Genomic DNA, 25,110 nt, shown 5'->3' with positions numbered 1-25,110 from the left:
GGATGCTCATAACTCATGATGTACAAGTCCGATTCACAAGCTATAAAGCATGGCTGAAAATACTTATTAAAAACCATATTTTGCAGTCTGGAACAACCCAAAACATTAGCATTCAAGCTTGGAAAAATCACACCTTTGTACATGAATTTTTACAAGGCCACTTCCAAAACTTGCAGGGCTATGTACACATATATACATGAGGCTAGTGGGCAAGCTTTTTGGCATGACTTAGTGACTTCATGCTTATCCAAAAAAATGCATGACATAGCTTTCCAAACACCCCTTGCCTGCTTAGTCATTCATGACAAGCAGAGGTCCCTAGGGTGAACAACTGTTTCATTGCATCCCCAGAAACCTCATCTACATCCTCAGATGTCTCAACATTGTCTCCCTCCATTGATAAGATTTCATCTGTCACAATTGTCATCAAATGCTCCAGATACTTCTTCAATCTATGACCATTAACACAATATTTATGATGTGCACCACCCAAATTAGCCAACTGATATGTGGCATTATCAAATTTATTCACAACAGTAAAAGGACCCTCCAATTTGATTTGAAACTTCTTTTGAAAGGTATTGTCCAACTTCCTATTGTATCGCAACATCAAATCACCCTTTTCAATTTTTTTATCCTCCACGCACTCATTGGCTTTTAGCTAAGCCTTCCTTGACACTTCCTCATAGTAACTCAAAGCTAAAACTCTATCTAATTGCAAGCATTGTAAATCCAATAACCTTTTATGCCATGCATTTGTTTGCTCTTCATCTTCCAATGACAATAATTTAAGAACAAAATTTCCACTTTAATTGGCAATAAAGCTTCCTTGCCATAAACCAAGTGGTAAGGGAAAAATCATGTGCTCGTTTTGTCAGCAGTTCTATAGGCCCATAACACACAAGGCAACTCTGAATCCCAAGTCTTCCCATGTGTATGAGTCATCTTTGTCAAGATCTTCACCAACTCTCCATTGAACCTTTCATCGAGACCATTGCATTGTGGATAATAGGGAGAACTGTACCTATGTTGTATATTGAGCTTTTTGCATAAGAAATCAAACAGCTCTCCTCTAAATCCTGGTCCTCTACCCGAAAGTAGCTCTAGTGGCACACCAAATTTGCAACATATGTACTCATAAACAAATTTTCCCATCTCCTTGCTAGTAATCTGTTTGACAGCTTTGGTTTCTGCCCATCATGACAAATAATCCACCGCTGTCAAAATGTAAGCATTTCTCTTGCTAGTCATAGGTAAGGGTCTAATAGCATTAAGACCCCATTTTTCAAACACATCAAAAGCTAAAATTATCTTCCACAACTCAGGCTTCAAAATTCTCTTTCCCATCCTTTGGCAAGGCAAACATGACTTGCACCAATGATTAACATTCCGTTGAATACTCGGCCATATATAACCTTCTTGCAAGACCTTATGCAGCATGATCTTCGTAGCAAAATGGCCTCCACAAGATCCCTCATGATTTTCTTCCAAAATTTTGTAAATCTCCTCCTTCCAAGGCACACGATGCAAAACCAAATCACCTCCTTTCATGTAAAGCACATCATCAAGCATTTTGTATTTCCTAGCTTTCCTTATGAACGCATACTTTATAGAAAACGAAAAACCTTCAGGTAGAACACCTACCTGTCAATAGAAAATCCACTTCCTTTTATAAGATTTCCCTCCCATGATATAAGGGGGCATCTGCTTTTACCACAAACACACAAGTGATCATCTCTTGGGCAGCATCATGAGCTTCTTCATTTAGAGACCTCTCAATAGGCTGCAAACTCCATGGTTCAAGCTTTTTGAGAAACTCCTTCACTTTGAAGCATAAATTCTTCAGTTTAGGGTTCTTATTCTTCCATACTCCCAACACTTGCTTCACAACCAACAAAGCATCTCCTTTAATTTGCAAGCGTCTAATTCCCAATTGTAAGCAAATATGCAAACCACCTTTAATGTGCAAGCGTCTAATTCCCAATTGTAAGCAAATATGCAAACCACCTTCAAGAGCCATGTATTCTGCTTCATTGTTACTTTTTGCGTCAAGTTTTAGCCCTTGCTTCCTCATAAGCTTCCCTCGTGCATCATAAATGACAATGCCTCCTGAAGTAGCATCATGACTTCTTCAATAAGAACCATGAAAGTACAACAATGAAGCATTAGAGATCGTAGGAGTCTCGACTTCCCTTTTCCACACCACCTCCTCTTTGACCAAAACCGGAGTATCCTTATAGGTGAGAAGGTCTGCTAAGGTAGCCCGAGTACTTTCCTCCACCAAAAAGGTGAACTTAAACTCCTGAAGCTCAATAACCCATTTTATCAGTGTTTTTGATATATTTGAATTATTGAACAACTGGGGAAGCAATGAATAACTGGTGAGAAAAGTGAATGACTTTTGACGCAAGTAGTGTCTAAATCGTCTGCAAGCATAAACCATACTGGTCATCACCAATTCAATTTCAGAAAAATCTCTTTCATGAGGAGTCTTCACTCTGCTAGCATAATGAACAGGCTTCATATACTAAGATTCCTTCCCCCTTTGCAATAACATAGCTCCAATAGCATCATCTCCCACTGATGGGTTGACGTTGTTGGGAAACAAGCAAACTGAAACACCTCTATAGTGATGTCACCCAAGAGCGTTGAAAGAGAACTACAAGACGCAAAAAGCTTTGCCAAATCCTTCTGAAACACCACAAGTCCAATAGGAGTAGACCCTTGGGAATTTACTAGCTGTCGCCCACCCAAGAGACTATGTCACATAGGAGCAAAACCCTGCCAAAGCATGGATTTACAGCACACGCCGACCAATGCATATGAAGACAAGAGCCTCTCCTTTCGCAATCAAACATCACAAACCCACAACTTCAACATAAATTCCATAATTCATAGATACATGCCCTCCAAATCTGTCTACACACAATTTGCCACTAGGTTGCCATAGCCATAACCCTGCAAAGAACTAGTTGTAATCTGATGAGCACAACTCCAATTGGGGCACTTTAAAGCTTGAGAGAAAGCTTGAAAAATGACTGGCGAGAAAGCTGAAGATGACTAAAATTGATTCCATACGCCCCCATAAGCAAAATTGACGCGAACAGAGAGCTGTCCCAGCACGACTACATGTAGAGAAGGCTAGTTGGGGCAAAAAACTGCATCCAAGAGCACCAAGAAGACAGAAAGAGCTAAAACCTACCAATTTTTTATCTTTGGCTGAACTTTTTTTAGTTTGTACATGAGTTTAAGTTATATACAAGGCTCACTTCAAAAAACTCACTCACGGGCACTTACAATAGCCCGACAGCTGTCACTAGACTAGTGACTTGCAGTGCATGTACATGTGCTTGCTAAAGCAAGCTAAAAACCCCACAAAAAGAAAGCCCACACGCCCTTTTGACATCAGGCGTCATGTCCGTATGTACAAATTTACAAAAAACGGGGTGTCAGAAATGCGCCCAACATAGTTTGCCACACCCCAGCCTGCTAGATCATTCCTGATCAGCAGCACAAAAGAGATCCTGTAAACCACATGAGGGAGTCTTCAACTCATCTTCATCATTAACCACATGATCAGCAAATTCTTCAAAAGAAGGCTCATCCTCAATCACAGTCATCAACCTTGCAATATACTTCTTCAACCTGTAGCCATTCACACGTGCTTTATGCGAGGTACCATCCAAGTCACCAAGCTGATATGTGCCATTCGGAAACCTGTTTAAGACCAAGAAAGGACCTTGCCACTTGATTTGAAATTTCTTTTGAAAAGTGCTATCAAGCTTACTATTGTAACGAAGCACCATGTCACCCTTCTTGATGTCCTTGTTCTTTACCTTCTCATTTGCCTTTGCTTGACTCTTCTTCAAGACCTGCTCATAATGCTCAAAAGCTAACACCCTATCCAATTGTACACATTGCAAATATAAAAGTCTTTCCTTGAATGCATCCTTGGGCTCTTCTTCAATCTTTAGCATCATCTTCAAGGATGGTATCTCCACCTCAATAGGAAGTAAAGCCTCTTTGCCAAAAACTAGATGGAAGGGAGAAAAATCAGTACCTGATTTGATGGCAGTTCTATAAGCCCATAGAGCACAAGGTAGCTCTAAATCCCAAGTCTTCACATTGTTTCTTGTCATCTTTGTAAGCATCCTTATGAGCTCTCCATTAAACCTTTCATTCATGCCATTGCATTGGGGATAATATGGAGTAGTAAACCTGCAATGCACATGAAGCTTTTCACATAGATAATCCACCAACTCTCCCCTGAAACCTGGACCCTTGTCAGAAAGCAACTCCAATGGCATGTCAAATTTGCAGAAAATATCTTCATATATAAATAAGGAAACATCTTTACTCGTGATGTGCTTAACAGCTTTGGCTTCGGCCCACCTGGATAGATAGTCAACAGCAGTAAGTATGTAACATTTGCCTCTAGCTGTCATAGGTAGAGGACCTATTGCATCAATACCCCACTTCTCAAACACATCATAAGCCACAATGGTGCCTCTAATTTCTGATTTGAGAACCCTATTTGCCATGCTTTGACACTCTTTACAAGACTTGCACCAATGATGTACATCACGTTGAACACTTGGCCACACATAACCCTCCTGCAAGACTTTATGCAAAGTGATCTTTGCAGCAAAGTGACCACCACAAGAACCCTCATGATTCTCCTCTAAAATTTTGTAAATTTCCTCTTTCCAAGGCACTTTTCTCATCACAAGATCAACCCCCTTCATATACAAGGCATCACCAAGTAGAACATACCTTTTGGCACGACGTAGGAAGGCGTACTTTTTTGGCTTTTCCAACTCTGATGGCAGCATACCTGTTTGTAGAAACTCTTCCTCCCTCTCTAAAGCTTCCCTTCCCAAATAAAGAGGAGAATCAGCCCTTATCACATACAATTGCCCAATTGAAGCTTGCGCTGCACCATGTGCTTCTTCATTTTGAGACCTGTCCACATGCCTTAAACTCCAAGCTTCAAAATGCTTAAGCAGATTCTTCACTTGAAAACACATATTTTTCAGCCTTGGATTCTTACTTTGCCACACCCCAAGTACTTGCTTAACCACCAAAAGAGCATCACCTCTTACCCTCACACGACGGATGCCAAGCTCAAGGCAAAGGTTGAGACCTTTCTCCAGAGTAGCATACTCAGCTTCATTGTTGCTTTGTGCTGTAAGCTTCAAACTCCTTTTGGTTACCAAAGCACCTTGAGGATCATAAACTACCACACCTCCTGAAGCTTCACCATGCGCTTTCCTGTAAGAGCCATCAAAAAACAATAGATAGGCATTGTCTATGTCAGGAGCTTCCATGTGTTGCTTCTTCACTGCATCCTCCTTAAGAAGAAGAGGGCTTTCCTTATAGGTAAGCAAATCAGCCAATGTAGCCCTTGTACTCTCCTCAACAAGAAAAGAGAATTGGAATTCCTGTAGCTCCACAATCCACTTCATGAGCCTCTTTGACAAAGTAGGGCTATTCACCAATTGAGGTAGAAGAGTGTAGCTAGTGAGGAATGTGAATGGTTTAGGGAGAAGGTAGTTCCTAAACCTTCTACATGCATAAATCACACTCACCATAATGAGCTCCACCTCAGTATAGCCTCTCTCCACCTCTAGCTTCACCCTGCTAGCACGATAGATAGGCTTCATGTAGTGGGAATTGTTACCTCGTTGAAGAAGCATAGCTCCAATAGCATCCTCACCTACTGATGGATTCACATAAAACTCCTTATCCCAATTAGGAGCTTGCATAGCAGGAAGAGAACCAAGAACCTCTTTAATACCTTGAAAAACCTCTTCACATTCATTTGTCCATTGTAGAGGATCCAACCTTGCTACTTGTTGTAGAGGATAAAGAAGTTGAGAGGACAAAGGAATGAACCTTGCCATATACTTCACCTTTTGAATAAAAGTAGAAAGTTGCTTTGTATCTTTAGGTGATGGGAGGAGCACCAAAGCCTTCACTTTGTCAGGATCCGCTTCAATCCCATTCTCTGAGATCATATGACCCAAAAACTTCACTCTTGGTTGAGCAAGATGACATTTCTTTGGGTTGAGTTGACCTCCACTTTCATCATATTGCTTCAATGCCATCCCAAGATTTGCACAATGATCCTTTCTAGAGCTATAAACACAAAAGTCATCAATAAGATCCTTCACAAACTTGCCAAGAAAGGGAGAGAACACCTTGTTGACGCGCTTTTGATACCACGCACAGCCATTCATAAGACCAAAAGGAAGCACACAATAACAAAATCATCCCCATGGCGTGATAAATGTGGTCTTCTTTTGATCTTCCAAAGCCAAGGTGAGCTGAAAATATCCAGAGAATCCATCACATACGCTATATCTCTCATGCCCTGCAATAGAATCAAGTATGTCATCTATGAAAGGAAGAGGGTATGGATCCCTCTTCATGGCTGCGTTTAGAGGCTTAAAATCAACACATATCCTCCACTTTCCATCCTTCTTGGGTGTGACAACAACAGGACTCACCCATTCTGCAGTGCTCACAGGACATATGAAACCTGCTTCAAGAAGCTTGTCTACCTCTTCCTTTAAAGCATTAAGTTGTACCTGTCCCATTCTCCTTAGCTTTTGGTGTACGGGCTGAGCTCCTTCCTTGATTGGAATGTGGATTTCCTCTCCCTTAAAGCCTCTAATTTCCTCATAAGAAGTGATGAATAAATGGGGAAATTGTTGTATCTTATGTAGGTACTCACTCTTCTCATGACTGGCCAAGTCGCGAGACAACATACCTTGTATGAGCTCCTGTTTGACATTAGGTTGAACTTTGGGTTGCATCAGCTCTTCAATTTTCTCATAAGGACTAGAGATATCCTCATTCTCCATAAGGCCAAGAAATCTTTGTTTCTCATCAAGCTCTTCTTCAAGAAACAAGGAGGAAACATCTAGATCACTATCACTGCTATCTTCCACTTCACTGCCCTCATCCCCATTGTCTTCTTCTTCACTTGAGTACTCTTCTTCATCACTTTTCTCATCAAAATCAGCATCCAAATATTGCTTGCTAGCCATGTCAAACCTCTTCTTATCAGCCCTTCTATTGTAGAGAGTGATGGTACCATGTCCCCAATCTTGTATAGCTTTGGTTGCCTGTAACCATGGTCTTCCAAGGATGAGAGGGAAAGCACCAATACCCGCGGGCATAACATGGCAATTGACCAGCACTTTAACATCAAATACATCCACCTCTTGCATCTCCTTGCGAAAGGAATTCACATCATGAGAAGCTTGTTGATCATAACTTGGCTCCCTGATGAGGACCCTTGGTTGCTCTACCGCTTTCACTTCAAGATTTGGCTCCACATTGATTCCAAGTTGATGAAGACGCTCTGCTTTCCACTCTTTATTCTTTGCAATTTCAACTGCCTCCTCAAAGGTCCTTGGCTGCTTAAGCTCTACCTTCAAGCGTAGGTTACTCTTCAAGCTTGCAAGAAACCTGTCCTTCTTCAACATGGCTGGAGGAATTTCAGCCCCCAAAGATGTACACCACTTTGCCCATAACGCATTGAATGCCTTGACAAAGTCTTCTATGGTTTGGCCTTCATCTTGTACTAAGCCTTGAATAGACTGCCATACCTTTTGTGGGTCTTCCACCTGTTGAAAGTGTGTAAGAAAAGCATGCCTTACCATTTCATAAGTCATAACTTGAGGAGGTTGGGCTGATTGTAGATCCTTTTCGTAGCCTTCCAACCATTCCCTAGCATCTCCCTTCAAACAGAAGTAGAAGATTCGTAGCACCAATGTTGGGTCTTGCTTGTCAGCAAGAAGGCAAGCAAACTCCATTCTCTCAATGAAAGCTTTGGAACTTTCATTTGATTTCCCACTAAACTCCGGAAAATTAAACGCCATGTCTTAAAAACCTGTAAACTGAAGGTAACTTGAAGCGATTCCTCGGTGGCGGGCACCAAAACACTGTTGGGGAACAAGCAAACTGAAACACCTCTATAGTGATGTCACCCAAGAGCGTTGAAAGAGAACTACAAGACACAAAAAGCTTTGTCAAATCCTTCTGAAACACCACAAGTCCAATAGGAGTAGACCCTTGGGAATTTACTAGTTGTCGCCCACCCAAGAGACAATGTCACATAGGAGCAAAACCCTGCCAAAGCATGGATTTACAGCACACGCCGACCAATGCATATGAAGACAAGAGCCTCTCCTTTCACAATCAAACATCACAAACCCACAACTTCAACATCAATTCCACAATTCATAGATACATGCCCTCCGAATCTGTCTACACACAATTTGCCACTAGGTTGCCATAGCCATAACCCTGCAGAGAACTAGTCGTAATCTGATGAGCACAACTCCAATTGGGGCACTTTAAAGCTTGAGAGAAAGCTTTAAAAATGACTGGCGAGAAAGCTGAAGATGACTAAAATTGATTCCATACTCCCCCATGAGCAAAATTGACGCGAACAGAGAGCTGTCCCAGCACGACTACATGTAGAGAAGGCTAGTCGGGGCAAAAAACTGCATCCAAAAGCACCAAGGAGACGGAACGAGCTAAAACCTGCCAATTTTTTATCTTTGGCTGAAATTTTTTTAGTTTGTACATAAGTTTAAGTTATATACAAGGCTCACTTCAAAAAACTCACTCACGGGCACTTACAGTAGCCCGACAGCTGTCACTAGACTAGCGACTTGCAGTGCATGTACATGTGCTTGCTAAAGCAAGCTAAAAACCCCACAAAAAGAAAGCCCACATGCCCTTTTGACATCGGGCGTCATGTCCGTATGTACAAATTTACAAAAAACGGGGTGTCAGAAATGCGCCCAACAACGTAAAACTCCTTTTCCCAGTCAGGAGCTTACATAATAGGTAACGTACTCATCACAGTCACAAGACCATTTCAAGGGGTCATTCTTGATTGTTTGCTGCAATGGATACAATAGTAATGATGCCAAAGGTATGAAGCGAGACAAATATTTAACTTTCTGTATGAAAGTGGCCAATTTTCTGGTATCTTTAGGGGATGACAGTAACAGCAAAGCCTCCACTTTCTATGGGTCTGCTTCAATCCCATTTTTTGAAATAACATGCCCGAGAAGCTTCACCGGTGGCTGTGCCAAATGAAATTTTTTAGGGTTTAGCTGACCTCCGCATTCATCATACCTTGAAAAATTCATTTCAAGCTTTTGAACATGCTCTTTCCTTGAACTGTATACACAAAAATCATCGATGAACCCTTTGACAAACTTCCCAAGGAACTTGGTAAGGACTACTTTTCTTTCAAAGGCTCCTTGCCCATTTGTCAACCCAAAAGGAAGGCAACAAAAGCAGAAACAACCCCATGGCGTGATAAAAGTAGTCTTTTTCCGGTCTTCAGGAGCAAGAATAAGTTGAAAGTATCCTGAATACCCATCACAGACACTATATCTTTCAAAACCAGCTACTGCATTTAGCAATTGATCAATAAAAGGCAAAGGGTAAGGATCTTTCTTGGTCACCGCATTTAGTGGCTTGTAATCAACACAAACTCTCCAATGCCCATCTTTCTTTGGGGAGACTACTACAGGTTTCACCCATTCAACATTATCCACTGGCACAATGAACCCTGCATCCAAAAGCTTATCCACTTCTTCCTTTTAAGAATTCATATATTCCTTACCCATCGTTCTTAATTTTTGTCGTATTGGCTTTGCCCCTTCAACAAGCTCGATCTTCACAAGATCCCCAACAAAACCCCTTATTTCTTGATATGAGGTAATGAAAATATTTGGAAACCTGTCCAACATTGCTAAGTACTCCTTGTGTCAAATCAGTACTCAGCATATTTTGAATCAATTCTTTCTTCACTGGCACTTCCTGTTTAGGTTGCATCAACTATTCAAGTTGCTCTAAACGGCTTGAAGCATTTATATTCCCTGATATTTGCAACACTTCACTAATTTCTTTATGTTCTTCGTCCAAAAACAAGAATGACACTTCACCCTCATCACTGGAACTCAAAGTAGTGCTACTTTCTAAGTTTTCAAAACTATCATAACTGGTAGTTTCGGACTCATCATTATCACTCACATCTTCAAGTGCCATAGGTTGTTTGGTAGTCATATCAAACACTTTATTTTCACCCTTCTTGCCATGCACACCGATTGTGCCCTTGCTCCAATCTTGCATGACACCAACAGCTCTCAACCAAGGTCCTGTTATGGAATTGACATTTTACTATTTATTGCAGCTGACACGTGGAAAAGGCTTGACCGAGCTAGGCTATTGCAAAAGGATATTATATGTACATGTTATTATTCAAGTGCTCTTTTATGAGCTTTGGCCATTTATGACCGGCCGGCCAGTTTGTACTCACATTTGACCATTCAAGAAATCTATAAAACAAATACGTTGTGACGTGTTTTTACGGAATGATGCAAGCCACCCCAAAGACTTTGGAAAGGGTTTTTTAATGCTTTTGGGTCCCTTATATGTAAATAAAGCATGCTTGTACAAAGTGTACAAAGGCGGTGTGTGCCAGTTGTCTCTACGTATGCGGGCCAGTTGTGCGGGGTGCATAGTTTTGCTGTTTTTGTACATAGACATGTTGAGACTTGAAAGAGTCACTTAGTACTTGAAAAATATGAAAAAAACTGAGTTTTTATCAGCTTGAGGTCGTGAGTGAGTGGGGGATTTGACAGAGGAAGATCTAGCAGCAAGAAACCCTGATTGCCGCGAGGGATAGAGGCGTTTGGGAGTAGAGCAGCCTGTCTTGCTAGTCGAGGGCCCGATGTGGTGAGTTGAGAGTGTGTCTCTCCTCAATGGGCTGATGAAAGTGGGTGCTTAGCTCTGCATATTGACCTCTCTTCATCTTGTTTTGAGGTATTGGCTATGGTGTGTGCAGCTCCTTGTGGTGCACCTAGTCGAGGGTAAACTATGTGTTGCAATGCCTTGCTTGTACATATATCAAAGGGCAAAGTTTCCCCCAAGTTTTCCATCACCTTTTTTGATTTTTTTTGCTGAACTTTGTGTATTTTCAAATTAAGCTTGATTTGAGTGGGTTTTGGTCAAGCTATGTGTATATATGGGAGCGCCTATGGAAGCCCTACTAGCACATGGAAGGGCGTTCGAAAAGAAGTGGAGCTCTTTGAGTTATGGTCAAAAGTGCAGAGATTTCCATGGTTTTTTTCTCACTGTTTTCCTTGATTTTATTGCTTCCTTGGTGTCTTTGAGTGCAATGGAGTGTAGTGGGAGTTGTAGCGGTGTAGAGGGAGGCTAGTCGAGGCTGAGTGTGAGTGAGGCTATCAAAATTCATGAGAGAAGATCAGCCCATATTATCTTGAGAGAGCTATACTCTTCATCCTCTTTTCTTGGTGTTGGTTTGAGGTGTTGTAGAGGCCAGCCCCCCAATCCTTCACATAAACTGGTGCCCCCACGGAGGAGAAGAGAATCCTTCTAACAGGGTTTTGATCTACAGATTGGCATCCATTTGAAGATCAACTCAAGGCCTATGGCGGGAGATGGGTATGAAGTATTCAAGGGTGGGAAAGGAGAAGATGTGGACAAGTTCATCCGAAGGATCGAATTGATTGCATTGAAGAGCAATAGGGACGATGGTGCATTCAAGGTATGTTTGGTGATTTTGCTACTTGAAGGTGAAGCACGTGAATGGTATGAAGATAGGCTTGAAGGTGGTGTAAAGGGAGATTGGAATCTTCTTTCTCATGCCTTGAGAGAAGAGTTTGAGAAGGAGGATGATCCTGAGTATTTGTGGAGAGAGCTAAGCAAGCTGCAACAAGGAGAACATGAAGACATCAATGTGCACATAAACAGGTTTGAAGCTTGTTGGAGAAAGATCATAAAGGGACTTGAAGAGAATCAAATACCCCCTGATTTCTTGAAGAAAGATAGGTTTGTGGTTGTCTTACATCAAAGCATTAGAGACAAGGTGGAGCTCAAGGACCCAGGGACCTACAATGAGGCAATAAAGGTTGCTAGAGAGCAATGGAGAAAGAAGGTGAGAAGGCATGAAATGGCAAATAGGGAAAGAGAAGCAAATGTACATCAAAGGTATGGTTATGTATCAACAAATAATGTGGTCGAGCCTTTGCCTTTGGATATGCATGTTGAAAGGGAAATCCATGTAGAAGCTCCAAGAGTGGACAATAGAGGACAGGAATCCTTTCACCAAGACATTCAAAGATTGACAGAGCAAATAGGAAACCTCAACCTTGCTATGAAAGCTATCCAACAACAAGTAAAAAGACCTCAAGGAGAACGACCTCAAAGGAATAGAGGTGATAATGTGATGTGTTACAATTGTGGGGAGAGAGGGCATATATCGCCCAATTGCAATCAACCAAGGAGAGAGCCAAGAGGTATATATCCTATCATACAAAGACAAATAGGTAATGAAGGCAATGTAAATGGAAATGTGCAACCTCTCCAAGGTCAAGGACTTGCACAACAACAGGGACAAAATCAAGCTCAAGCACCTCCGCAATTTAACGTAGGAATTTTGGAGGCAGTTGAGGAGGGAGATGAAGATGATGAGGTTGATGTCTTTGCAAATAAGAGAACAAGGGCACAAAAATCAGGGAGTGAAGGCCTTTTCAAAGAGGAAAGAGCAAGGACAAAGCCAAGGAGAGATGTAGATAAAGGCAAGGCACCTATGGAAGAGGCTGAAAGTAGTAAGCAGGCAAAGGTAAGGGCAAGAAGAAGGAAGATAGGCATGGATGATTTTCATCTTGGGAAGGTTCAATCAGCATACAATCTCTTAGAAGACTTGAATAACAAGAGTGCCGACATATCATATGGGCAACTCTTGCATTTAAGCTCAAGTATGAGAAGGCACTGGCATAAACTAGCTAGTGTTAGAAGGGTGAAGGTAAAGACACGCGATGCACATGTAGTGCAGCTTCATAAAGTTACTGATGTTTTGCCTGTGGTTGATGCTTGGATACATGGAAGGAGAGTGAATAAGGCGTACAAGGATGGTGGAGCCCAAGTGTGCGTTATGACAGAGGAAACAATGCAGCAATTGGGATTGCAGCTCACATGCAAATCCTTGTTCAGTGTGAAGATGGCAAATAGTAGTAGAGTGAAATGCTTGGGAGTTATTCATGACTTGGAGCTTAATGTTTTGGGTCAAAGGGCTGTCATGGACATTCATGTGATGCCTGCAAAGCTTGGGGCATATCCAATTATATTGGGTAGACCTTGGTTGATTGCTATGAGGTCACGGCAGGACTGGTACAGGGGATGTATTGACCTCTTTGTGGACAGGCCTAAAGAGAAGAGGATTAGATATGATATGAAAACATGTAAGGTGCTGGAAATTGATGATGAACTAGCTATGCATCAAAATTTATCGCCATCCACTTATGACATGTGTGACAGTTCTTCTAGTGCATCCTCTACACGTACTGACGATGAGGTTTATGATCAAAGTCTTCTTGATCTTGATGTAGATCTTTGTGGGATACATGTATATGATGAAAATTGTGATAAAGGGGATGCTATGAGATCAGAAAATGACCATGGGGCTGATCATGAGCCGAATGTACCAAAAGCTAAATTAATGGATATGCTTGCAAGTGACCTGACTAGTCGTGAGAGAGAAGCATATGACGCATTGTTTGATAAGTATCCCAAGTTTTTTGCCAAAGATTATGCTCAAATGAGGGGAACAAAGAGTGTTGTTCACGAAATAAAGCTTAAAGAAGGTGCAAAGCCTGTTGCTCAAAAGCTAAGGAGATTGGGCACCATTCAACGAAAGGTGTTGGAGATAGAGGTGAGTAAGCTTTTGCAAGCTGGTTTTATCTACCTTGTGGATGATGCAGAATGGGTTTCCCCTTTGGTTATAATCCCAAAAAAGGGAAATAAATGGAGAATATGTGTGGACTATAAGCCATTGAATGCGGCAACAAAGCGGCATCACTATCCCCTTCCCTTTCAGGATGAGATTTTGGACACTGTTGCAGGTCATGAGAGATATTCGGTATGTGATGGGTTCAGTGGGTATTTTCAAATTGGTATTGCATATGAAGATCAAAAGAAGACCAGCTTTTTGACCCCATGGGGAGTGTTTTGATATAGGGTGATGCCCTTTGGCTTGATGAATTCTTATGCGAGCTTCCAAAGTTGGATGGACAAAGTATTGGGGCCTTACCTTGGAAGCTTTGTAAAAGTCTTTATGGATGATTTTTGTGTTTACAGTGATAGAATGCTTCATGTGAAAAATCTTGATATGGTGTTTAAAAGGATTGATGATGATGGGGGTCAACTCAATCCTTTGAAATGTAAAATTGCAAGAGCTAGAGTGATACTTCTTGGCCATGAGGTAAGTGAGAATGGGATAGCTCCAGATCCTGCAAAAGTGGAATGTTTGCTTATGATGGAGAGTCCTAAAAGTACAAAGGAATTGATGAGTTTTGTACAAAAGCTAAGGTACTTGTCAAGGTCTTTTTGTATGCTTGCTGAATATGTACACCCTTTGCAAGAAGCAACACAAAAAGACCCTTTCCTTTGGACGGAGCATGAGCAAACAGCTTTTGAGGACGTCAAGGAAAAGCTATCTACATTACCTTTGATGATGCCTCCTTTTTGGGATGAAATGTTTTATTTGAGCTTGAGCGTGGGTGAGCATGCTATTGGTGCAGTATTAATGCAAAAAGGAAAAAAGAAATCTTATATGAGGCCGGTTTACTACATAAGCAAAGTGAAGAATGATGCACAAAAATCTTGGCATGAGATCGAGCAATTGGTTTTGGCATTGGTATATGCAACAAAAAGGCTGAAATCTTATCTTATTTGTAAGCCTTTTGTGGTGTTAACATCATGTAGTTTATTGCCTCATGCACTAAGGTATCCTGGGGATAGTCCTAAATTGCAAAAGTGGATACTTAGCTTGCAACAATTTGACATGAGCTTTACTAAGGAGGATAGTGTGAGAGCAAATATGGCGGATATGCTCACTTTTAAAGAGATTCATGCAAGGAGTGAGTTGAAGAAAGATTTGGAAAAGAAGATAGCACCAAGCCCAACTATACATGCGGAGCTTCAGGATGTAGAGGGTACCTTATACTTTGACGTGGTTTTCAAGAGGAGCATTAATAAGGGCACTATTGGTTATATATTTGTGGATAAAAATGGCATTGAGTGCTGGTTTGGAAGCCAAGAAGTGGATGTAAAGAGTAATAATGAGGCTGAGTATGCAAGCCTCTATTTGGGCCTGGAAGAATGTGTCAAAAGACATGTAAGGAGGCTTTTAATCAAAGGTGATTCTATGTTGATTGTGCGGCAAGTTCAAGGTACCTGGAAGGTAAATCAAGAAGGCATGAAGGGCTGGTTTTTCAAAGTGAGGAAGTTGTTAAAGTCTTTTACTTCCTTTCAAATATGGCATGTACCACGAAATATGAATGTAAGGGCTCATGAGTTGGCGAAACATGTGTTCACAAAGGATGTGCATGCAGTGATAATTAGAGAGCCAAGGTATCTTGGAAGGGAATCCCTTCATGAGGAAGAACATGTGTTGCAAACGGGTTTTGCAAGAAAGGGATTGACTTCTCAACAAAGGCATGCAATCACACGAAGAGATATGAGGTATGTCTTGATTGGAGAGCAAATGTATCACAAGGGGGCTGATGGTGTCATGAGAAGAGTTCTCTACCATGATGAAGTTTTTGATTGCTTAAAAGCATGTCATGAGGAAGGATGTGGAGGCCATTTTGGAGTGGAAATTACAAGAAGGAAAGTATTGAATGCTCAACTTATGTGGCCAAGTATGAATAGGGATGTTGTGCATTGGTGTAGAAGCTGTCACTAGTGCCAAATATATCAAAAGAGAAAGCTGATGCCTGAGCCTTTGAGACACATTGTAAGCTATGGACCTTTTGAGAAGTGGGGTGTGGATGTAATTGGTCCTCTTCCAGGCACTAGGGTGGGAAGCACTACATACTTAGTGCAGTGGATTATATGACAAGATGGCCAGAAGCAAAGGCTAGTAGAGGGGCTACAAGCAAAGATGTATGCAGCTTTATTTTTTATTGCATATGTTCTAGATTTGGAGTGCCGTTGGAGCTTGTAAGTGATCAAGGGAAAGAGTTTAGGAATGATCTTATCACTGAATTGGTGGAGAAATTGGAGATCAAACATAGGTATGCTACTCCTTATCATCCACAATGCAACAGGTTGGTGGAGGCATTCAATGGAGTTTTACAGAAGATATTGTTCAAGCTTGTGGAAGAACATCCAAAAGATTGGGATATGTATTTGGAGAGGGCATTGTGGGCATGTAGAGTGACTCAAAAATCATCCACGGGCTTCACTCCATTTCATTTGGTATATGGAGAAGAGTGTGTTATGCCGATTCATGTGATGCTTCCTTCATTGGAGTTCATTTTGAAGCATAGTTTGGTTGAGGAGGAGCATGTAAAAGAGAGACTAGCATCTATGCATAGCCTCTTGTTGGATAGAGAAAGTGCCATTAGATACTATGAAGACTTGGGAAGAAGAAGGCCTGATGTATTCAATGAAAAGATAAAGGAAAAAGGGCTATGTGAAGTCATGTTGGTTATGAGGTATAATAGTGCTTTGGACAATACCTTTCAAACAAAGTTCAAGGCAAAGTGGGAAGGTCCTTTTGTGGTGCATAAGGTGTATGATAATGGAAGCTATCAGCTCAAGGACTTGGATGGAAAGATGCATAAGGCAAGAGTCAATGGGATCCGAATCAGGCCTTATGTGACCAGAATCATGTGATGAAGCAAGAAATGTACATGAAACACTTGAAAGTGTTCCATGCTTGTTGGGGGGGCAATATGTGACGTTGTCAGGAGTTTTTTGGAGCAAGGGATTGCGCATATGTACATACCCATGCATGGTGCATCAAATAAAGTATTGCCCATTTTCCAGAGCCAGGTGGTTACGTGGGGCCCACATGTGTACAGGTAGGACACCATGTACATAGTGCATCGATTTTCATCGTTACTAGTACCATTGTGTTTTTCTACAATAAGGAGGAGTTGGTAGCGCGTAAAACTTCTCGAGGAAGCTATCCGCGGGCCGACGACGTGAGGTCAGCAGGTGCGTCAGATGGCATCTAGTGGCGTCAGGAGGGCGAACGAGGTCAATATTTGCACGCAGATGAGGACGGACACAACGTGGGTGTTTTCTTGTGAGAGTTATGCAGAAAGGTCATTATTAGGACCACTTTTTGGGGCCACTTCACGTGGTGGCGAGATGCATTATTGGAAAAAAGCTGAGTGCCAGGTGTGCGAATGATGCAAAAAGGTGACAACTATGCACTGCGAGGTCAGTTTTTGGCCTGTTCGGGGTCCGTTTGAGGTCATCTAAAAGGCCAAGGGTGCCCAACTAATAAGGCTAAGTGTGGGAACTGAAAAAACAGAGAGAAGACCAGAAAAAAACGTGGAGAAGAGAGGAGGAACAGCCGCAGGTGTGTTTTTTGCCCATTTTGGAGCCTGTTTTGGCCGTAAACTGCTCATCCGAGGTCGGATTTGAGCACTTTGACATTGTAGACTGGGGTTTTGGGCCGTTCCGGACGCGATGGCGCTGTCCATTTTGCCAAATTCCTCACTCTTTTCCTGCTGTTTTTCTGTGTAAGTTCCTCCTATGAGCGAAGTTTCTGCTCCAGTTTGTGATTGTATCTGGCTTCTTTCACCCATAGTGTGTGAGCTATTTGCCCCATTGGTGTTGGCCCAAGCTCAATTGTATCTAAACATCAGAAATTCTCCTCTTTTGAGCTGAGTTTTTTGGGTGTGTGTGTGTGTGTGTGTGTGTGTCTGTGTGGAGTGGGCAAGTGGATAGTCTCTCTCCTCTCACTCCAGAGGTGTGTTCCCTGACTCGGCCAGGTGTGTTGTGTAAGCTGAGTGGTGCCCCATAGTGTGTGTGTGTATCTTCCCAAGAGTGTGTGTCGGGTCGTTATAGAGGCGCTGTGTGTGTTTTCATCCCGCCCACATTCTTTTGGTGCCCCCACTGAGGATCTTCTTCGAGTACCTTCTGCTTCGAGCTTCGAGCTTCGAGCTTCGGGATTACAGGTTACAGGTTACAGGTTACAGGTTACGGTTACAGGTACAGGTACAAGTACAGGTGATTCACACAGGTACAGGTAGCTGGAGTACAGTGATATACTAGCAGTGATGTCACTTGCAGTTGTTGTGGGAATGCATCACTTGGCGCCTATTTGAGCGCATTGTCTGTTGGATTGTACGTTACTTGTGGAAACTGCCATTGTACGCCTTTGTGGAGCCATATATGGTTTTATTTGGCAGTCCCAGCCATTTCTGAGACTTGGTCTGGAAGATAGTCATTTCTGAGACTTGACTATACGCGATTTGCATTAGCTTTCGTGTGAGGGTCGATAGCGTGAGGTTTTTATTGAGCTGGGGGATTCTCAAATGTGGAGATCCTTTCGGTGATACAGGTAGCTGGAGCACCCTTTTCGTGACCTCGCCATAGGCTATGTACTAGTGAGTCCTACTTGATGCTCGGGTTCTATTGTTGACAGTTTATGCATACATAGACAGTCTATATTTTGGGTTCCTACTGCTCTACTTCTGAGGAAACTCTGTCGAAATTTTCCCAAGTTATGATGGCTGGTTTTTTGGTATTTTGAGCCATTTATGCTGTTATGCTGCTGAAATTTTGGCAAAATCAGAGGTTGAGTCAGGTGTGCCTTCTTGGGAGCTTCATGGTTGGCTTTAATGGATGATCAAAATGGCCCTCAGTTCACTCCTTTTCATTTAACGCAAAGAATTCAGATTAATGTTCATGTGTCCAGGAAGATCTTTTTCCAGCAGCGCATAGTCTTTATGTTTGGGCCAAGAAGATTGAGAGAGATCCTGGAATGTCCTTTGCCTGTTGTCATTCCGATGATTAACTATGAAAACTCATTTGATGTGCATGTGTTTGTACTTATCTAAAGTTGAGCTCCATTGAAGTTTCTGGGGATTGGGTAGTCAAAAGTTTTGGGTTCTTGCACGTGTGCTCAAAGAGGTTCTCAAAGCATAGTAACTTGGGTAGCCATGGCTTTCTCTTATCCCGAGTTTCATGGAAGAAGTGATGAAGATGTGGAAGAATTTTTGGAAAAGATGGAGGTTGCCTGCATTAGCAACCAGATTCATGACCCTACGCAAATGTTACGCCTTCTCCAAATTTGTTTGAAGAGTGATGCACGAGCTTGGTCCAAAGCATTTGAAGAGGAGTTGCGTATGGCTGATCCACCTATAAGATTGAGTTGGGACAATCTACGACATGGGTTGGAAGTGGAGTTTGTGAAGATAGAAGATCCTGACAAGGTGTGGCAAGAAGTACAGGCTTTGGTGCAAAAGGAAGGTGAGTCAGTAGATGCGTACACACGTAAGTTTTCATTGGCATGGGAGCGAATGTGCAAGGCTTTAGCACCACAGGTACCCCCGCCTGACATGATGAAGAAGGACAGGTTCTTGGCTGGTCTTTGGGAGAATATACGTTGGAGAGTGGAGCTAAAGAATCCTAGGACATATGAAGATGCACTAGAGGTAGCAAGGAACAAAGAGTGGAAGCTGAGGAAAATGAGCCAGTTAGGGGTGGAGTCTTTGCCAATGAGGTCTGAATTTCAGCCTATAGAGTCTTTACAAGGGCGCATGTCAGGGGTTCATCATGAACCAGTGGTTCCTGTTACTACTCAGGTTATGCCAGCAGTGGTCACTACAGCAGTGCAAGATGATGGCCTAAGGCAAGACATGAGGCAAGTGGTTGATCTGATGAAGAATCTCAGCCTAAACATGCTAGGTCAAGTGGGAAATAATCGAGGTCGAGGGCGGTTTGCAAATCAGCCAGGAGGTGAAGAAAGACCTAGGAATGGTGTTGGACAAAGTAATAGTAGGTTTTGGAGGCAGACGCCCACATGTTATAATTGTGGAGAGTTGGGTCACATCAGCCCGCAATGTGATAAGCCACCAAGGATGGGGGGAGACATGTATCCATTGCCAAGACAGGTGCTAACTAGGTCAAATGATTATGGCATCGAAATTAAGGGAGACGAAGGAACCAGTGGACTGACCCAGGAGGAAAAAGGGAAGACAAAAGTGCTAAGTGTAGTCACCTTGGAGAAGGCATCAAAGCTAGAGGATACATTAGTGATGCCTATTGGGAAGAGGACCACAGAGGAAAAGGAAGGAAGAAGTGCCCCAGGTCCTAGTAAGAAGAAAGGAAAGAGCCATGAAGGCGAGGATGTCAAGGCCAAGAGGAAAAGGAGAGCTCGTCGAAAGTTTCATGTTTCAGATTTTCCACTAGGGGATGGGCAATTAAGCTATGACTTGAAGGAGGATCTGACGAGCAGGAAGGCAGATGTTACTTTTGGGCAGCTTATAGAGATGGTGCCTAAGCTAAAGCGACAGTGGAAGAGGATGGTTAACCCAATGGAGAAAGAGCCAGAGAGAGGTTAAGTGAAGGTGTTGGCAATGGACGAGCTACCAGACATTTGTCCAATAGTAGATGTGTGGCATAAAAGGAAAAATTTGGGACAAGGTTATGTGGATGGCGGAGCCCAAATATGCGTCATAACACACTCATGCGTTGAGAAGATGGGTCTCACAGTGGCTGGGGTGTCAGGTTTTCGGATCAGATTGGCAAACCATCAAAAAGTAAAATGCTTGGGTGTTGTAAAGAGCTTAGAAGTGGAGGCATATGATGCAAAGGCAGTGGTTGATTTTCATGTGATGCCAGCAGGGTTGGGAGCATATCCTATTATACTGGGCAGACCATGGTTACGTGCAGTGGGAGCTGTTCAAGATTGGCGACATGGTACAATTAGCCTCTATGGAAAGACAGGTACCAAGAAGCTTTATAATATGGACACAAGGAAACGATTAGAGGAGCTTTATGAAGATGAGGATGAGTCTAGTGATGAAGACTCTTCCACGGTGACAGATGAGGACAGTGATAGCACTACCAGCAGTGATGAGGATGTTGATGTTGCATTTCTTTTGATGGATAAAGAAATCCAGGAGTGTGGTTTAGTCGCATTTGCGAATGAAGTTGAAGATGAAAGTGAAGGACCTTATGAAGTGATTGAAGGGCTGATGCAAACCAAGGTTGAGTTGTCAAAAAAGCAGGAATTAATGACGCAAATGATTAGTGGAGACCTCTCAGCTATGGAGAAGGATATATTTTTGCATATGCTGGCTAGTTTTCCTGAGTTGTTCATTACTTCATACGAAGAGATCAGAGGGTTCAAGGGTGAAGAGATGCATATAGAGCTGAAAGAAGGTTCTAAGCCAGTGCGGCAAAGGCTAAGAAGGATGGGTCAAGAGCAAATGGAAGCCTTGCGGGAAGAGGTGGACAAGTTATTGAAGGCAGGGTTCATAGTCCCTGTGGAGACCACAGAATGGGTGAGTCCAGTAGTAGTCAGTCCAAAGAAGGATGGGAAGTGGAGGATTTGTGTAGATTTTAAGCCCTTAAACGCAGCCACAAAGAAGAACCCATATCCTCTTCCATTCATCGATCAGATCTTGGATTCAGTGGCAGGTTATGAGAGGTACAGTGTGTGTGATGGTTTTTCAGGCTATTTTCAATTGAAGATTGCTCTTAAAGACCGCACAAAAACAACATTTATTACGCCATGGGGCTGCTATTGCTACACAGTGTTGCCGTTTGGGTTGTCAAATGGACCATCTTTCTATCAAGAAAGAGCAAATTGGGTGCTGGAACCATTCATTGGTAGTTGTGTTAAGGCTTTTATGGACGACTTCTGTGTCTATAGCAGTAGGGCTGAGCATCATGAGAAGTTGCAGATGGTATTGGCTCGATATGATGAATGTGGAGGACAACTAAATCCAAAGAAATGTCATCTAGCACAGCCAAGGGTGAAGTTATTGGGCCATATGGTGTCAGAAAATGGCATTGAGGCTGATCCAGATAAGGTGAAGTCTATTATTCTTCTTCCATCACCTATGAGTACGAAGCAATTGGCAACCTTTATACACAAAGTGAAGTACATGGCACGGTTTATTCCATTGTCTTCGCAGCTTCTTTATCCATTACAGCAAGTGGCAAAGCATGATCCATTGCAATGGGATGACAAGTGTGAAGAAGTGTTTCAAGAGGTGAAAGAGGTGTTAGGGGGGTTGTCAGCCATGCAGGCTCCTGATTGGGAGAAAGTTTTTTATGTAAATCCATCAGTAGGGGATGATGCCATTGGAGCCATGCTATTGCAAAAGGGGAAGGGCAGCCATTATATGAGGCCAGTGTATTGTGCAAGCCGAGTGAAGTTGGTAGCGGAGAGAAAGTTATCGGAAGTAGAGCTAGTGATGGCTAGTGTAATATTTGCTTGTCGACGATTTCGTCATTACTTGCTACCACGGCCTTTTGTTTTCTTGACGAGTTATGCCTTTTTGCCACAGTTAATTAATGGTATTAACATGTCAAATGTGGTGAAGAAATGGGTAATTGAGCTGCAAGAGTTTGAGTTCTCTTTTCTAGTGGAAGATAGTACAAGGGCTACCCTAGCTGATTTGTTGACCTACAAGGAGAATCCCCTTATTGTTAAGGAAGAGGTGGTGAGAAAGGTAGTTGAAGAAGTGCCACAGATCAGCAATGCACATGTGTTGTTCTTTGATGGTTCATACAGAAAGAGCCATGATGCAGCTTCAGGGGGTATAGCACTTTATGATCCAGAGGGGAAGCTAGTATGCAAGAGAGGGTTCAAATTGGATGCTCATAGTAACAATGAGGCTGAATATGCTACATTGGAAGCCGGATTACACATTTGTTTGAAGCATGGGGTTCGAAGGTTGAGCATAAAAGGTGATGCCTTGTTAGTGGTGAAGCAAGTGTTGGGTGTGTGGAAGAGCAAGAACACCTCATTGAAGGAAATGTGCTTCAGAATTAAAGGCCTGTTAAAAAAGTTTGAAGCATGGAGTATCAGACACATTGAACGTGCTCTAAATGGAGAGGCACATGAAGCAGCTCAAGGCATGATTGGGGAGCTATTTGTGTTGAGGACCACTTTACCTCTTTATCATGGCCGGGAAAGTTTGGCTCAAGAAGAGGAGTTTTTGCTAACAGGAATCATTCCAAAGGAGATTCAGAAGTCTAAGAAGTATGGCTTTGTGCGTAGAGCATACAGGTACAAATTGATTGGTGATGTCTTATACATGAAAGGGGCTGATCTCGTGTTGAGACGTGTACCTTGGCGGGAGGAGCTTTACAGAGTGTTGGAAGAGAATCACGAAGGCGCATGTGGTGGCCATTTTGCTCTAAAGATCACCTTGCATAAGATTTTGCAAGAGGGGTATGTATGGCCTAGTTTGCACAAGGATGTTCACCATTGGTGTAGGTCTTGCAATAGGTGTCAAGCATTTGGGAAGAGAGTGTTGAAGCCAGAGCTACGAAAAACCATTATGGCGTTTGATGTGTTTAAAAAGTGGGGAATTGATGCAATAGGCCCGTTACCTATCACAAGCAGGGGCAAAAGCTATATTTTGACGGCAGTGGACTATCTCTCTAGATGGGCAGAGGCTATAGCAGTAAAACAGATCACTGCAAAGGATGTGGCAAAATTTGTGTATGATGAAATATGTTGCAAGTTTGGGGTGCCACTGGAGTTACTTTCAGATAAGGGGCCTGGCTTTAGAGCTAAACTGCTAGATTTTTTATGTGCAAAGATGAAGATTAGGCACCAGCATACCACTCCTTATTACCCGCAGTGTAATGGCTTGAATGAAAGATTCAATGGTGAGTTGGTACAGATTCTTTCGAAAGTGACAGAGCACCAAGGAAAGAATTGGGATTTGGAATTGCCTAGTGCATTATGGGCTTACCGTACTTCGGTGAAGACAGGTACAGGGTTTACTCCATTTCATTTGGTGTATGGAAAGGAAGCACTATTGCCTGTGGAGGTAGAGTTGCCTGCAGTCAAGATGTTAGAGAAGTTGCTTGGGCCGGCTAGTGATGCATTCAAAGAGAGGCTCTTGCAGTTACAAGAGGTCCAGTTGGATAGGATGAGCGCTTTGGAGCATTATGGGCAGAGGCAGGATAAGGCTTTGACAAAGCTAAATGAAAAGGTCAAAAGTAAGGGTATCAAGCAACATGACTTGGTTTTGCGCTACAACAGTAAGCTGGACAACACCTTCCAAAAGAAGTTTCAAATTAAGTGGGAAGGCCCTTTCAAGGTAGTAGAGTGTTTTCCAAATGGCACATATCAGCTGGCTAACCTGGATGGTGTTCTACATAAGTCAAGGGTAAATGGATTGCGTCTTAAATTGTATCATGCTAGATTGATGATGGTGGAACAAGATGAGTTGTCGGTGGAGCAAGAAATGTTGGTGAAGGATGAGGAGACTTGTGATGCGGCGAGTCTCATATCTCTCTTTGCTGCTGCTGATCATGAATGATCTAGCAGGCTAGGGGATGGGCAAATTATGTCAGGAGTTTTTTGGAGCAAGGGATTGCGCATATGTACATACCCATGCATGGTGCATCAAATAAAGTATTGCCCATTTTCCAGAGCCAGGTGGTTACGTGGGGCCCACATGTGTACAGGTAGGACACCATGTACATAGTGCATCGATTTTCATCGTTACTAGTACCATTGTGTTTTTCTACAATAAGGAGGAGTTGGTAGCGCGTAAAACTTCTCGAGGAAGCTATCCGCGGGCCGACGACGTGAGGTCAGCAGGTGCGTCAGATGGCATCTAGTGGCGTCAGGAGGGCGAACGAGGTCAATATTTGCACGCAGATGAGGACGGACACAACGTGGGTGTTTTCTTGTGAGAGTTATGCAGAAAGGTCATTATTAGGACCACTTTTTGGGGCCACTTCACGTGGTGGCGAGATGCATTATTGGAAAAAAGCTGAGTGCCAGGTGTGCGAATGATGCAAAAAGGTGACAACTATGCACTGCGAGGTCAGTTTTTGGCCTGTTCGGGGTCCGTTTGAGGTCATCTAAAAGGCCAAGGGTGCCCAACTAATAAGGCTAAGTGTGGGAACTGAAAAAACAGAGAGAAGACCAGAAAAAACGTGGAGAAGAGAGGAGGAACAGCCGCAGGTGTGTTTTTTGCCCATTTTGGAGCCTGTTTTGGCCGTAAACTGCTCATCCGAGGTCGGATTTGAGCACTTTGACATTGTAGACTG

At 42.7% G+C, this 25,110-nt stretch overlaps 1 protein-coding gene across 1 annotated transcript in view; it reads left to right on the top strand.

The window, feature by feature from the left end:
* Positions 1 to 14,899: 14,899 nt before the first annotated feature.
* LOC147450562 (uncharacterized) overlaps positions 14,900 to 25,110 on the top strand; it is a 39,539-nt gene continuing 29,328 nt past the window's right edge. The window contains exon 1 of the mRNA XM_086520481.1: positions 14,900 to 15,579. Within this exon, the coding sequence (XP_086376607.1) occupies positions 14,900 to 15,579 (680 nt within the window). The remainder of the gene's footprint in view (positions 15,580 to 25,110) is intronic.

The sequence above is a fragment of the Adiantum capillus-veneris genome, chromosome 9, assembly GCF_014529385.1.
Source record: "Adiantum capillus-veneris isolate H3 chromosome 9, ASM1452938v2, whole genome shotgun sequence".
Taxonomy (NCBI): Eukaryota; Viridiplantae; Streptophyta; class Polypodiopsida; order Polypodiales; family Pteridaceae; genus Adiantum; species Adiantum capillus-veneris.
The sequence above is the reverse complement of the archived record's forward strand: the minus strand, read 5'-3'. Positions and strand labels throughout refer to the sequence as shown.